Here is a 14,315-nt window from a genome sequence, read left to right as displayed (position 1 = left end):
TGCATGTTCGAAAGATGAGATGAAACTTTTTAAAGGACGAATTTATTTTGCTTGCATACAAAAATAATTGCTGAGTATATTTTAAATGTCTAGTTGTTAAAATTAAGTATTAATTTCAATGATGGCACATCCATTGGCCACGAAACTTGGCGAATTCAAATTATTTGAATACTAATCGATATTATTAAAAGTACATGCCTCTTAAATTAAAAGGCAAAATTTTTCATTTAAACGGTCGCATTGGAACAATGGGATTTTCGTTCTTGGCATCCGTAATCTCGAGGCGAAACTTGGTCTATACGTGCCTTTTGTTTGACTTTGCATGAGCGAACAGCTCGAAACGTACCAGCTTGAGTTCAAACCCACGTCAGTTGCTGAAATTTTGCCCTCCCCCATCCTCCCCAAAAAAAAAAATCCTCCACAATTAAAACCATTAAGCACAAATTCTGGCAAGGCAAGACTGATTGTGTCAGAGAAAGTCTTATGGAAAAATATCAATGAATCGACGCGCAAAGCAAACATTTAAATTTCTGCTCGATCGGTTAGTAAAAATTAATTTAGCATTATTACAAGTTGGCAAATAGTCCGTTAAAAGTTGTGGGAGGAGAGAGAGATGCAGAGAGAAAAGCAATCATGCAAGCTTCATTAATGGGGAGGGGAGGCTTTCGAATCAACCGAACGACTTCTATCAAAGCTTCTCGGCTAATTTGAATCGGCGAATCGAGCGCTGAAGCACTAACCAACCAAATTTCCAAACTTGTCCTATTGCTCTCTGCTTCTCTCTCCCTCTCTGCGATAAGCGGGAAAATTACGTTTACATTGCACGCGCGAGAACATATGGCATGCAAAGCTAACACTGTACACACCGATAGACGGGTCATTTGGCTGGAATAACATTGGGGTAAATGTGACGTTAACAAAGGAGCAAATGAAAAAAGGGAAGATCCTTAAAAAGTTATTTACCGCGGATATGGAGGTCAGAAGTCGAAGGTAAGTGGCGCGCTCAGCTAGCAGAAGCCAGAGAAATTTTCAACAGGTCTCTACTCGACCTCTCGGCCACGCAACACACTCGGCGACTTACGTACATATAGCGAGTGCACAAAAAGCTCGAGCTGGCTCGGGGAAGAAAACGAGCTTAATGTTTGTTTTTGAAATCCGTCCGATAGCCGAAGCACCTCATTACTCATGCGATCCGAACTCGCGGGAGCGAAAACACACTGGCGGGGGGGGGGCTTGGAATATGAAAATCGAAAGAGTATATATGTTAGCGCGCGCACCAACCTGTTACTCGTCGTCCTCTCTCATTGCCCGCGGTCCGCTTCGACTTTTTTCCTTACTCGTTCACTTCCGCAACAGGATACACTTAAGCCGTATCACAGGAGTAGCAGCAGCAACGGCGCAAGTTCTCTCGTAGGAAAAAAAGCCGATGAAACATCTGGCTGTGGCGCGCGGCGGCGGCCTATTCTCGTACGGTAAATATTTGTTATTATTATCGTGTATATCGCACTGCAACAAGTGTCTGGAATTTAGTATTTTTATTCCTGACAACTCTGCTCGGTTACTCGGTTACTGCGGTGCTGGCGAGGCGCGAAAATGTTGTCTAAGCGCACTGCGAGAGCTCGGATGAGCGAGCTCGGCTCAGTAGTCGGGTTACTTGGAGTGTCACGCGCACACACACAGAAAGAGAGTGAGAAACACAGGGTACGTACGCAGAGAGAGAGAGCAAGAGCGAGAGAGAGTGAGAGAGAGCGAGAGAGGTCGAGCACGCGGGAGCTGGCGAGTAGGCGAGGGCTTGCTTACGGGCGTACGGCCCGGCTTGCACTGCCCGGGTCTGCTTTCTGGCTCTCGTCTGCTCCAAAGCCACCTGACGCGCGCGCGCCACCCCACATCCAGCCAGCCAGCCAGCCAGAGCCAGCGCTCCCGACCGACACAGCAGCAGCGGAGCAGCAGCGGCGGCAGCCTTTTTCGCACAAGGCAGATTCTGCGCGACGCGGCCGCTCGCGACTACTATGCTCCGAGCTACGCTGTACGCTACACCTCTACCTACGCAGAGCCGAGCACTCGTGCCGCGTTTCAAGAGCCATGTATCACCTGACGAGTCACGAGGGCCACAGCACCGACTTACATCGAAGGCCAATGACAATGCCAACCGCGGCGCACAAGCTCCTCTTCCCCGACCTTTTCCATATTGCGAGCGACTCCGAACCGCGCCACAGCCTTTCGAGACACTTGGCCAATTTTAATCGCTTCGCCAACTCCTCCTCTACGCTCCCGTGGATTATTCAGCATCCCGCAAAGACCGCCGACAGTCTCAAAAACTCCTCCTGTCGTCCATCTCCGCAGCTAATGCACTTTTGCCATAACTTACGGGCCAACGGGCATCGACTGCACTCGTTTATCTTCCTATTGAAAGCTCGTACTTACGGAATATAAGGCTGGCAAGTTCGGTGACTATCGTCGTTGCTTATTCATCTTCATCCTACTACTCAATAATCTCCTTTTATGCACCGCCAGCGCGGCTCCTGCTCGGCTCCTGTAAATGAGATTTTTGTGCATTTTAAGTGATTCATTACTTCTGCTTGTTGCAAAAAGCTGCTACAAGTATGAGTCTTATTTGAGGGAGGAAAGAAATATGTAAGAATTCGCGAGTGCGAGGATCGATTTTCACGGGCAGCGCGTCGAGACGTGCGAGCAAATAACCCATAATTGGGACGTGCTCGTAAACACCATTACCGGGCTTGATTTACACGAGACATTAATCTTTTTTCTTCGCTCGACGTAATGCTCGATGCCTCATTTAATAATTGTTGAAAAAAGTTGCTAAATGCAATTAACCTAATGGGCGAAACACGTATAAAAGAATAACCTCGTCATATCTTACCTATTGGTTAGAAAACAAAGTACTACTTAGGCTAAAAGCCAACTAAGCTCTCGCTATCGTCGTTGTCATACTACATTTGTCATTGAATTTATCGATCGCGCAAGGACATAAAAAAAAGTCCCTTGATTTCTTCCAGTTGAAAAAAAAAGAATATTTTTTTCAAAGTGCACCCGAGGAATATAATATTTCAAACATCATTTTCTTTTCGTATTTGTTCTATTTTTTCTCCCGATAACCACCCGTGAGAATAACTTCCTTCGAGTCGGAAATGAAAGGTAGACAAGTTTTTTCCGGCAGTATCAGCAGTATTTGATACGATGCCAAATTTAAAAATTACAAAAATACACTGTTAGGGTATTACCCGACTATTATCGAATGCTGCACACGTTTTGGCAAAAGTATATATTTCACCGAGCAATAATCTTCTTCGACGACCAATATGCTATTAATCTCTTTGTCACCTCCATCGTAGCAGCTTTACAAAATCGCTATACGAAAAAAAAGCGATATTACAACTCGAGGATCGATACTCTTTTTTTTTTCTCGCACGCGCGAGCCAATGCGAATGTACAAGTGTCGCACGCACGTACCGAGCAACTGCTGTACGAAAAATCAACCTGCGCGCACGACGTCGTCATGTATACAGATATTCACTCTATATGGGATGTATAATGGAATTTCGCTTCGTACACGATTTCTGCATTCTGAAAGTTGTGCACTTTTTCATTTTTTTTTTTTTTTTTTTAACTTNTTATTTTTTTTTTTTTTTTTTTAACGACACCCAGCTGGCATTAGAGATGGTATTTTATTAGATGTGGGGAGTGAATTTTTTCGTGGACGCGCAATGAAATTTGATTTTTAACGAGAATACTCTTTTGAAAGAGAGAAGATTTTTTTTGTAAATCCATACGTAATAAGTGTTATAATTTATCGAACTTTGACAAACTTTTTTAATATATTAAATTAATACGTAATGAAATAGATTTAGTTTCCTAATTCTAATTGAAAAAAATTGATGACTGATATTAATATTGGAAAAAAACGTTCTAATTCAAATTTTAGCTACCTCAATAGTTGACAATTTGTGTACATTATCTTTAAGTAAAACACTATTATACGATTTATAGATTTGATTTATAAATTTGATAAATATGTACCATGCAAAACAATTATATTATAATTTATAATTACTATTATATTTTGGCACCTTGATATATGATAAAAGTTGCATTTTTACAAATTAAAGAGCCATAGATATACTTAAAACGCTCAAGGATTTGTTTTCTCTGGCGAATTCGTAATAACATATACACGTGAACGCGGTGATGTTCGAGTTGATAAAAATACCGTTGAGTATCATTGTGGCTTTGCAAAAGTACTCCTGCGCGTTTATGCACACTTGAAACATCTCCTGAAAGCTCGCGTGTGACGATCGATCAACCGACGCGATATCTATACTCGGGCATGAAACGAGCTAGGCTGCGCCGTATACTCGACAATCCGTAATAATCCTGGCTGCTTATTTGCCGATTGATTGGATGTTTTTTTTCTCAGGCACACTCACTCGTAGGCTCGTTTGGTTAAAAAAAAAAACTGTGCACTTCGTTCGATGGCTATATCAATGAATCGCAACTGGTTACTTGGCAGCATCGCCGACACGCGAGGGTATCAATAGTGGCTCGTTGGATAAATACGCTGTAAGCGCGGAATTTGACTTACAATCGGCTAATTATTACACTCGATGCTGGCAGTGCATCCCTATAGACGGAGATCGCGTTGTTTGCAGTGGAAGTAACGCATGAATTGATCAGATTTTTCGACGGGATTGCATTCAATGCTCTGCAGATTGAGCGACAGCTCCTCCTCAGTGAAACAACGAATCGATCGCGCAACCTTCATTAGATTAAATAAATACGTCTCGAGAAACAGCGAAACAGCATCAAAAGCCATGGAAATGACATTTCCATGTCTCCCTCGAGCATCTGTACGAGCTCTTAGAATCAGCGATGTGGGCTACAGCAACGCTAATTACCCTAACTGTTCGTTTCCCTCATACACGGAAGCACAACGAAATACGCAATGAAATTTATTAAGCGTGTACGCGGTAAATTCGCGTCTAATGGCGATAAGAGAATCTGCAGAATTGACGTAACACTCGGGTCTTTTATACGGATGCGTTTGCGAAAGCGGCTAGTAAATTTCCTTTGAATAGTTGCTGCTCCTGTGCGGGTAGAAAAAGCCCTCAAAGCGCGCCGAGCAATCATTTTTCTTCGCTTACTTTCCAGTTGAAAAAATATCTCCTTTGCCGCGTCGATCTGCGCATTTACGCGCGCGAACCTCTCCCCCGAGAGCCGCGAGCGCGTTACATGATTTTTCAACGTGCAGTTTTAACAAATATTAGTTATCAAAGCTTCGGCGCTCGTGGCCTACGTGCGTGGCCTTTATAATGATTATGATGATGATAACACGCGCCGCGCAAACTTTGTGCGCGCCGAAACCAACTTGCGAGCAGCCAGAAAGCCAGAGCGACTCACGTGTGCATGTAAATGTCTGGCATTGCGTCCGCACACAAACACGCCCAGAGAGAGAAAGAGAGAGAGAGAGAGAGAGAGCCAAGAGTTTGCTCGTTAAAACCGCATTTACCCCGCCACGAGGAGGAGGCTAAGGCTGAAACGAAAAAAAATATTAATATGTCCCGAACGTGAGGCATGGCATTTTTTTCCTTAAACGATCCGCTCACTTACATTCCAGCTGTATTGTTGTTGCTGTATTTTTTCGTCGTTAAATCACCGAATGCACCTCCCCAACATATTTTTTTCTTCTCCCTCTCCGTCGTCCCAATGAAATTTCGAGCTCGACTAGCTAAATGGGTCAATGGTAATTTCATTGCGTATTTTGAGAATATCGCTTCACTCTCTTACCTTAATATCAGTGTAACATAAATGTAATTTTCCCCTTTTCTTTTGTGCGCGAATCTGTAGAAAAAACCTTTTTGAAGATACAATTACTCTAGCAGCTGACTCGTAAACGCGCGAGTAAATTACACCCTCAACGCAAATGCATAGACCGGCAACAAAATTTCCGTCGTATCATATTTACTGAGACACCTTACACATTCAAAAGATTATGCCATTTTGTTATTAAAATAGCATAATCTATGCCCTAAAATATCGGATACAAGCTTCATATATAAGTAATGAAAAATCATTTCCTACACCTGTCAAGCGAGACGGTATTCTTGCGGAAAACATAAACAATAGTCCGGGCTAATATTATAGTTGAAAGGTTTTGACATTGTTCATTTAAAAGTTGTTGTAAATGGATAAAAATATGGTAAATTCATGAATTTTTTTCTCGAGAATATCAACTTTAAGAAACAATAACCAATACTACAGAGTTCTTGAAAAACTTGAAATAGCAAAAGAAATACACCGGAATTTTCACAAAACGTTTTGAACAATTTCTAAAATGTTGTAACTAACACAATTATGTAAAGTTTTTAAGAATGGTAGAATTCAAAAAAATGAAAATTATATTATTTGCTAATATATTATTATTTTAATAATTCACTGAAATTCTTTTGGATTTTTTTTCGAATCTATTTGAGCAAGTTATAAATGTTGTAAAATGAGATTGATAGCAAAATTTTAATAATCTTGAGATTCGGTTTCAGCGACTCTAAACTCATTAAAAATATCCAAGTTACCGAAGCGAGCTTACAACAATGCTCAAGTGCCACCAGTACCCCGACTATTCCATGTCACGTCTTCCATGATAACATCTTTGTCCCGCTCGACAGGTGCAGAAAATGATTTTTCATGACTTATGACAACAGTTTTACGGTGAGTAAAGCAAGGACACTTGAAAAATTGCATGTTCGTTAATAGTTTATTACTGCCCTAGGCCGGAAAAAATAGAAAAGTCCCAGGGCACGTGGAATAAGCGACCGAGGCGAAACCGAGGTCGATTAACACGTGCACTGAGGCTTTCTTTTTTCCCGGTACAGGCCAGTATACGATTTTACATACCCCGGGCCCGAAAATAGCAATATCCCGTTTAGCGCAGCGGCCGGGAAGTGCTACTTTCGGGCCGCTGGTATGTAAAAATTATTTTTCTTATGCCTCACTAACTGAACTAGATAGCAATAGCAATAAATGTACCTATCTTACTCGATTAAACGCATTAATTATATTAATATGGCAATGAATAAAATGGTGCAGATATTTTGCCGCAGCCTCCCGATTTGGTAAAATATAGAAACAGATAAAAATTCAAATGAAATTGTTACTGAAAAAATAAGTACCAAGAAATATGTGTGAATAGTATACGTAAATACGATTTTTGTCACGAGAATCCAACGATATATATCATCTCGGTGTAGGGAAGCCGAGTTTATAAAACTTTTAAATTGAACTACACGAAAAACTGGGCAGGCTTGATTTTATAAAGTGAAAACGAAATGTATATTTCGTGTACTCCCTGTTTGGGTGTAAAAAATTTTGTTTCACAAATTAAAAGTCCAATGCAGTTGGGAAAATGAAACTGTTTATATGCACAGGAGTTTGAACATAGTCCTATGGAGAATAAACTTTTATCCATAGCACAATAAAAATCAAAAGCCAATGTCACGGGAATAGGAGTATAGTTTCGAGTGTTTGATATGGTTTTTTATGACGTGACAGGACCAAGACGGCAACAATATCGACGACACTCACGAGAATCGAAGCTTACTCGAGGCAGTACGCGATCTTTGTTTGCCGTATATACATGTCCGACAATGAAAAGACACTCGTTCTGTTAGATTTAGAAGTATGATAATTGGAGTAATAAGTTTGGTCGTTAAAACGATAGAAGTGCATTTACAAAGAAAAGGCAAAACTATTAATTTTTCCTTCTAATTAGATAGACTTTTATCTTCATTAATGATTCATTCTCGTTTATAATGACGTACGGAAAAGGTTCCTCGGCTGTACTCGACACAATAATTGTGAGAGCAGCTTTATTACAGCTTCCTTCGCATTACGCCCTAGCGAAGTGATATTTCATTCAAAAATTTTCCACTATAAGAGAGTAATACCACTTTTGGACCACGTCGTATTGTATGAACACGAGTTGAATTTAATTCTGCGACAGCGAAAAAACGTGAAAGTAAGGACGTAGGCATTTTGCCTATGTTAGTCTGTCTACTACTGTTATTATTACCACTCACTTTTAAGCAGTGAGGACCCCTATTACGCTAGATTTACATTTTAACGGATACAGGATTAAACTCAAAATTTTTTATGTCTTATTTAATTTTCACATTTTTCCTTTCAAAATTCATTTTAAAAATCATGTATAAAAATTGAAAATACAAATATTCAAGATTATCAAACTCTATTTCAAAAACTTTGCATATCATGACATTGTTTTTTCAAATACCAATCTGATTGTTTAATCAAACTTAGAAAATATCATTAACATTTGGAGGTAAAAAATAAGAGGTAAAAGATTATGTCTTATATTACATATAAATTATGAACCTAAGGCTTCGCATGATCCCAACATAATAGTAAGAATACTACTACGAACATTTTTTGAAGAACCTTGCTGGATATTGGAAGATCGTAGTATCCGCTATTGAACATGTTTGAATTACGTATAACACACAATTGCGATTTCAATGCAAATAACATTGACTTTGGTTGTAACACATTGGTTTTATCAAAAAATACTTTAGAACCCTTTTTTGAGAAGTCGGAGAATGTAAAAAAGTTTTAGAGAAAATTAATCAGATTAAAAATATTGCTTCAAAACAATGTCGATTTCATAGAATACTTCGAGATTGGGAAAAAAATATTTCACTTCTTTTTAGGTTTTTCGGTATTTTATGGAAAATATCAGAATAAAAATTTTCAAGCTATACATTTGAAGTTCAAAGCTTACATAAACTATAAAAATTAAGAGTAAAGTCATCTGTAGTAACGACTGTGAAAATAACCTATTACACGTTATAAATGAGTTAAATTTTTATGAATAAATAGATTCGATGCTCAGCAGAATCAACACTCAATACAAAATTAAATCGAGCTATTCCAAAGGCATTTAAAAATATGTTTCAAAACATTTATTCAAAATGTGTAAAACAGGAGAATAAAAAATATCATTCAATAAATATTTATTACTTTTAAAACTGTATTATACAAGTATCACTCGAATTTTTAACTTAAAGTGACGTATAATTAGCCGAGACATGATGCGAGCGTCAGAAATGATAACAGTGACTTCCCTTTCAACTTGAATATATATCATGAACAACTACGAAATAATTATAGTTGACAGTGGAACATTAGCCGCAATAGTTTGAAATAGCACTAATAATATTCCCGCCGAAAAATGGTCGTGAGTCTGTTTTTTCGAGTCAACGCTTACCATCGCATGTACATAAACAGAAAAAAAAAGAGAGATAGAAGGATTTTTAAATTTACTATATTAAAAGTTTTTGATGATCCGGGAAGTTGATCAGCGCGTGATACGCGAGGCAAAAAAAGCTACTTCACCACCACTGTGCCAACTTTCCGAATGATTACATTTTAAAAGATAAGCGCGTATATACCTTCCTTGTCGATTCAATTTTCTATAGGATGAATAGCGGCCCTGCCTAGGCATCGTCGACGCTTCGCACTGCTGACCTCGTTATGCACGTATATACAGAGACACACACGTAAATACATGTATAGACTGCGTTGACTGGTGCAGCCGAGTCGCCGACTCGCAGCAGGGAAAACAAAACGCGCGAGCCTATCTCGCGCCCTATCGTCAACACATTTAGCGATACATTGACGAGTTTAGCAGGCTTATTGTGTCGGAATCCATTATTGCTACCCCGCGCTGACGTTTAATAATAGACAGTCGGCTCGTACACGGCTCTTGTTTGTTCCACGACACGTAGTATTTACCTGCACGTCAAACATTGAAAATCTTTGTGTGGGCGATTGAATTTTCGAGTCCAGCGAAACGACGCGCGGAAAATTTATACAGTCGACCGAGCGGACTGCACACCTTGGAAAACTGATCAGGTTATGCTTACACGCGCACCGCAAAAGGGAGTGCCAACCGACAACAAATAATTAATACGCTAATTAAGTCCAGCAAGCCCCTCAGGCTTGTTTATTTTATACATACCTTTTATATTTATTAATTATATCATGGAGACACGAGACTTGCAGCAAACTCGTTGCACGCATTAATATATCAAGTATAAGTACACGTTGAAACTATAAGTGCTTCTGCCACAAAGTTAAGCGCACTTTACACATTTACAATGAGAAACTGTTTCTTTTTATTATTTCAGCCACAATTATCAATAATTATATTGATGCAATCAAATCTTCCTGCGACGAGTCAAACGTTTTGGCGCCATTGACTGGCGGTTGGTACAGTTGCATACTGCCCGCTCACTGTAGTAAAGGCGCAAAGGAGTCGCGCGCCACACATGCAATACGTGTGTGTCTGTGTGTCTGTGTATGCGTATATGTACTACATCAATGTGTGCGCGTGTTGCCGTGTGAGCCGCAGATGGCAGTTACAATTATACATTACCATACATATACAACACTGCAGGACTGCCCGCGCGGGCTAAGAGTCTGCTAAGCGTGGGTGATCAGTAAACTGTTTTTTTGTTGTTGTTATTGTTTGACTCCGAATGTGATTGTTTAATTTTTCCTTTTAGTCTTTATTAAATAGTAAAATGTCGAAAGCAAAACTCACCGCCGAATGGCGGAAACGTGTCAAATCGGAATATATGCGTTTACGTCAAGTTAAAAGATATAAACGTGCTGATGAAGTCAAAATAGCTTGGAACCAAAATCGCAAGGTTATGACAGGTAAGCAATTGCATTCATCTTCACTTCTACCCATTTTTAAAGCAAATTTTTAACCAATAATGCATTATACATTGGCCTTCAGAATTATTAGAGAGTGAAAATAAAAGATGGCTTGATAGCAGAGCTATGTGGTTAGCATTGCATGAAATACCTGCTCAAGAGTCCTGTATGAAAAAGGCTGAAATCACCTGTTCCGATGGAGATGTACAAAATTGTCCTGTCAAATTATTGAATGCCATAACTCCAATCCCAACCATGTATACTTGGGCTCCGATACAACAAAATTTCATGGTCGAAGATGAAACTGTCCTTCATAATATTCCATACATGGGTGACGAGATCCTTGATCAAGATGGGACCTTTATCGAAGAATTAATAAAAAATTATGATGGTAAAGTACATGGGGACCGCGAGTCAGGATTTATGGATGACTCTATTTTTGTGGATCTTGTAAATGCATTAGTTTCCTATGAAAAGGATGACAAAGAAAAAGATTCAAATCCTACAAAGAAATTCAAAGAATCAAAAGACGAAGATAAAAAGGAAGATTCTTTTTCTAAATCTGACGATACGCCATTTCCATCTATGCAAATTTTTACAGTAAATATAATTATTTTTAAATTTCTTTTACAGTATATAGTTGACTAGATTTTTATGCTTCTTTATGTTTGCAGGCAATATCTCAAATGTTTCCTGACAAAGGAAAACCAGAAGAATTAAAAGAAAAGTACATTGAACTGACAGAAAGGTCTGATCCAAATGCTCTACCTCCAGAATGTACTCCAAATATCGATGGTGCTGCTGCTCATAGCGTACCCAGAGAACAAACCATGCACTCTTTTCACACATTATTCTGCAGAAGATGTTTCAAATATGACTGCTTTTTACATCGTATGTATTTTTATAATATTTACAGTTGATATTTTTAATTTTTGATACTGCCCATGATGAATTCTGTCAAAACATTATTCACATGATTAAATTTTATCTTTTAATAAATAAGCATCTCCACCAGGCAAAATAAAAGTTACAACCCAGTTACAAAGAACTTTCTTTGACTATTGGTTTTATTGAATTCATCAATGTATTATTCAATCATTTAAATTTATTGTCCTGACTTTAAAATATGCATTAAAAAAAATCAGATTGAAAATAAAATTTTTTAAATTAAAAGGTTTGCAAGTCTGTCATCCTGGACCAAACCTGCAAAAGCGCAAAGGACCAGATCTAAAACCATTTCCTGAACCTTGTGGAAATGAATGTTATATGCATTTGGTAAGATAAAAACTTGAAATAAGTTTTTACTACGTATTTAGTTTTCATGAAAAATATCTAAAAAATATTAAAATTGTTTATCATTTTTCAATAGGATGGAATTAAGGAAAAACTAGCAGCGCAAGCAGCTAGTATGGAGGAAGAAGAAAAAGAAGAGAAACGAGGTGCACCGAAGAAAGTACGAAAGCAGGCCAGCCTCGATTCTGGTAATGAAGCAAGTAGCGAAGACAGTAATGACAGCAATAAATACAGTCAAGTTGGTAGCTGTCAAGGTAATATTTTTGAAATGGCTAGTTTCTGATATTGATACAAGGATCAAAAGCTTTTCTAATAATGCCTCTTTAAAAATTTCTAGATTTCAAACAAAATGTTAACAAAGATTCAACCAAAGAATCAAACGACGACGCTCTGCAAGAGCAACTCCAACCTGACCATCATTCTGCTTTCACTCTGCACGACGAAACTGTTAAACATGAAGGCAATCCTGAATGGACAGGTTCCGAGCAAAGTTTGTTTAGGGCTCTACATAAAGCTTTTCCCGGCAACCCATGCGCGTTGGCCCAAATAATGCTAACTAAAAGTTGCCGGAAAGTTTATGAATTTTCGCAAAAAGAGGCGAGTGATATACCCGACGTTGAAAGTCTCAAAGACTTCACACCGCCACGGAAGAAAAAGAAGAAGCACCGGCTCTGGTCAATGCATTGTCGTAAAATACAGCTGAAAAAAGATTCCGGTGCCAATCATGTTCATAATTTTGCTCCGTGTGATCACCCCAACAGACCTTGCGACAATTCGTGTCCATGCATACAAGCGCAAAACTTTTGCGAGAAGTTCTGCCAGTGCAGCAGTGAGTGCCAGAATCGTTTTCCAGGCTGTCGTTGCAAGGCTCAATGTAACACCAAGCAATGTCCGTGCTACCTTGCAGTACGCGAATGCGATCCCGATCTTTGTCAGACTTGTGGTGCGGATCAGTATCAAGTACAAAAGATATCCTGCAAGAATGTGAGCGTTCAAAGAGGATTGCGTAAGTTAAATTTTTCAAAGTTCAGAAATCACCCATATAAATGTATATAATGTTATGCTGGTTATTTTTTTTTACAGATAAACATTTACTCATGGCACCGTCAGATGTAGCAGGCTGGGGTATTTTCTTGAAGGAATCTGCAGCTAAAAATGAATTTATATCGGAATACTGTGGTGAAATTATCAGTCAAGATGAAGCTGATCGAAGAGGAAAAGTTTACGACAAATATGCCTGCAGTTTTCTATTTAATCTTAATAATGGTAAATATAATCATAAAAAAAAGTTTGTAATAGTATGATATTTACGAATGATTTTATGTACCTATTTTTAGATTTTGTTGTTGATGCCACAAGGAAAGGAAATAAAATAAGATTTGCTAATCATTCCATAAATCCAAATTGTTACGCCAAAGTTATGATGGTCAATGGTGATCACAGAATTGGTATTTTTGCCAAGCGAGCGATACAACCAGGCGAGGAGTTGTTTTTCGACTATCGGTAAAACATCGAGTTATTACCATTGGCATTTGTTATTTTTTATCCATTCTTATGTCATTTAATTTTTTAAAATTTCAGATATGGACCTACAGAGCAACTTAAATTTGTTGGAATTGAAAGAGAAATGGAATTTCTATAAAAAAATCAAATGTGAAATTGAAAAATTTGACTTAACTTTTGACGAAAAGTCGTAATGAAAATTGTAAATTTGCTAAAAAGCTAATAAGGAGTAATCAATAAAAAGTAATCAATTGTATATTTACATGCGTAAAACATGAATAAATGTCATTTGCACAAACTTAAAATGCGTATTCAGAATTTTTTCATGATAATTTATTTATCTAGGAGAGGTAGAGGCGTCGCGTGTTCATCAAGCATAAAAGAGAAGTAGGCGACGAAAATTAATTAGTTAATTAACTGCACAGGCTGCAAAGCATAAGTGAGCGAACGCACAAGCGAGTATTGCCCAGAGTGCGAGCGAAAGAGAGAAAGAAGTAGGCGAATTAACACGTGTAACAGCGTTGCATTATTACAATTACCCGCGGAGAGCGCGACAACGCAGGAAGATGAAGATAGGGAGAAGCAGAAAGAGAGTGCACATACGCACTCGAGCTCGCGACAATGTTCCAATGACCTGATTTCTATGCTACACTACGAGCAGCGGCAGCAGCAGAACGAGTTTCGCGTCGAGTTCCGCAAAAGTTCAAGTTCAAAAGTGCGAGGAATTTGAGTTTTTATGGGTCGCTCGCTCGCAAATTGAGTTAAGACTCGAT

The 14,315-nt window shown here is 38.7% G+C and overlaps 2 protein-coding genes across 5 annotated transcripts in view; one reads left to right on the top strand and one right to left on the bottom strand.

The window, feature by feature from the left end:
- The window catches only part of LOC106651596 (regulating synaptic membrane exocytosis protein 1), a 68,191-nt gene extending 66,332 nt beyond the window's left edge, over positions 1-1,859 (bottom strand). For all 4 annotated transcript variants that reach the window (XM_023462286.1, XM_014370170.2, XM_014370171.2 and 1 more), the window contains exon 1: positions 1,282-1,859. The gene's annotated coding sequence lies outside the window, so the exon portion shown is untranslated. The remainder of the gene's footprint in view (positions 1-1,281) is intronic.
- An 8,585-nt stretch (positions 1,860-10,444) lies between these two features.
- Positions 10,445-13,798, top strand: LOC106651387 (histone-lysine N-methyltransferase E(z)). The gene is made up of 9 exons (XM_014369858.2): positions 10,445-10,746; positions 10,829-11,346; positions 11,421-11,637; positions 11,921-12,021; positions 12,116-12,293; positions 12,377-13,045; positions 13,123-13,305; positions 13,377-13,542; positions 13,621-13,798. Exons 1-9 carry the CDS (start codon positions 10,611-10,613, stop codon positions 13,679-13,681), a joined length of 2,229 nt encoding a protein of 742 aa, XP_014225344.1. The 5' UTR covers positions 10,445-10,610; the 3' UTR covers positions 13,682-13,798.
- The last annotated feature ends 517 nt before the right edge of the window (positions 13,799-14,315 follow it).

The sequence above is a fragment of the Trichogramma pretiosum genome, unplaced genomic scaffold (genome assembly GCF_000599845.2).
Source record: "Trichogramma pretiosum strain Unisexual culture from Peru unplaced genomic scaffold, Tpre_2.0 scaffold9, whole genome shotgun sequence".
Taxonomy (NCBI): domain Eukaryota; kingdom Metazoa; phylum Arthropoda; class Insecta; order Hymenoptera; family Trichogrammatidae; genus Trichogramma; species Trichogramma pretiosum.
The sequence above is the reverse complement of the archived record's forward strand: the minus strand, read 5'-3'. Positions and strand labels throughout refer to the sequence as shown.

What these genes read in the sequence shown, in the direction of transcription:
- LOC106651387 (XM_014369858.2), top strand. Translation starts at nt 10,611, where the DNA reads ATGTCGAAAGCAAAACTCACCGCCGAATGGCGGAAACGTGTCAAATCG. An exon ending in AAATCGCAAGGTTATGACAG is followed by an intron (nt 10,747 to 10,828) that starts GTAAGCAATTGC and finishes ATTGGCCTTCAG; the next exon opens with AATTATTAGAGAGTGAAAAT. An exon ending in GAGCGTTCAAAGAGGATTGC is followed by an intron (nt 13,046 to 13,122) that starts GTAAGTTAAATT and finishes TTTTTTTTACAG; the next exon opens with ATAAACATTTACTCATGGCA.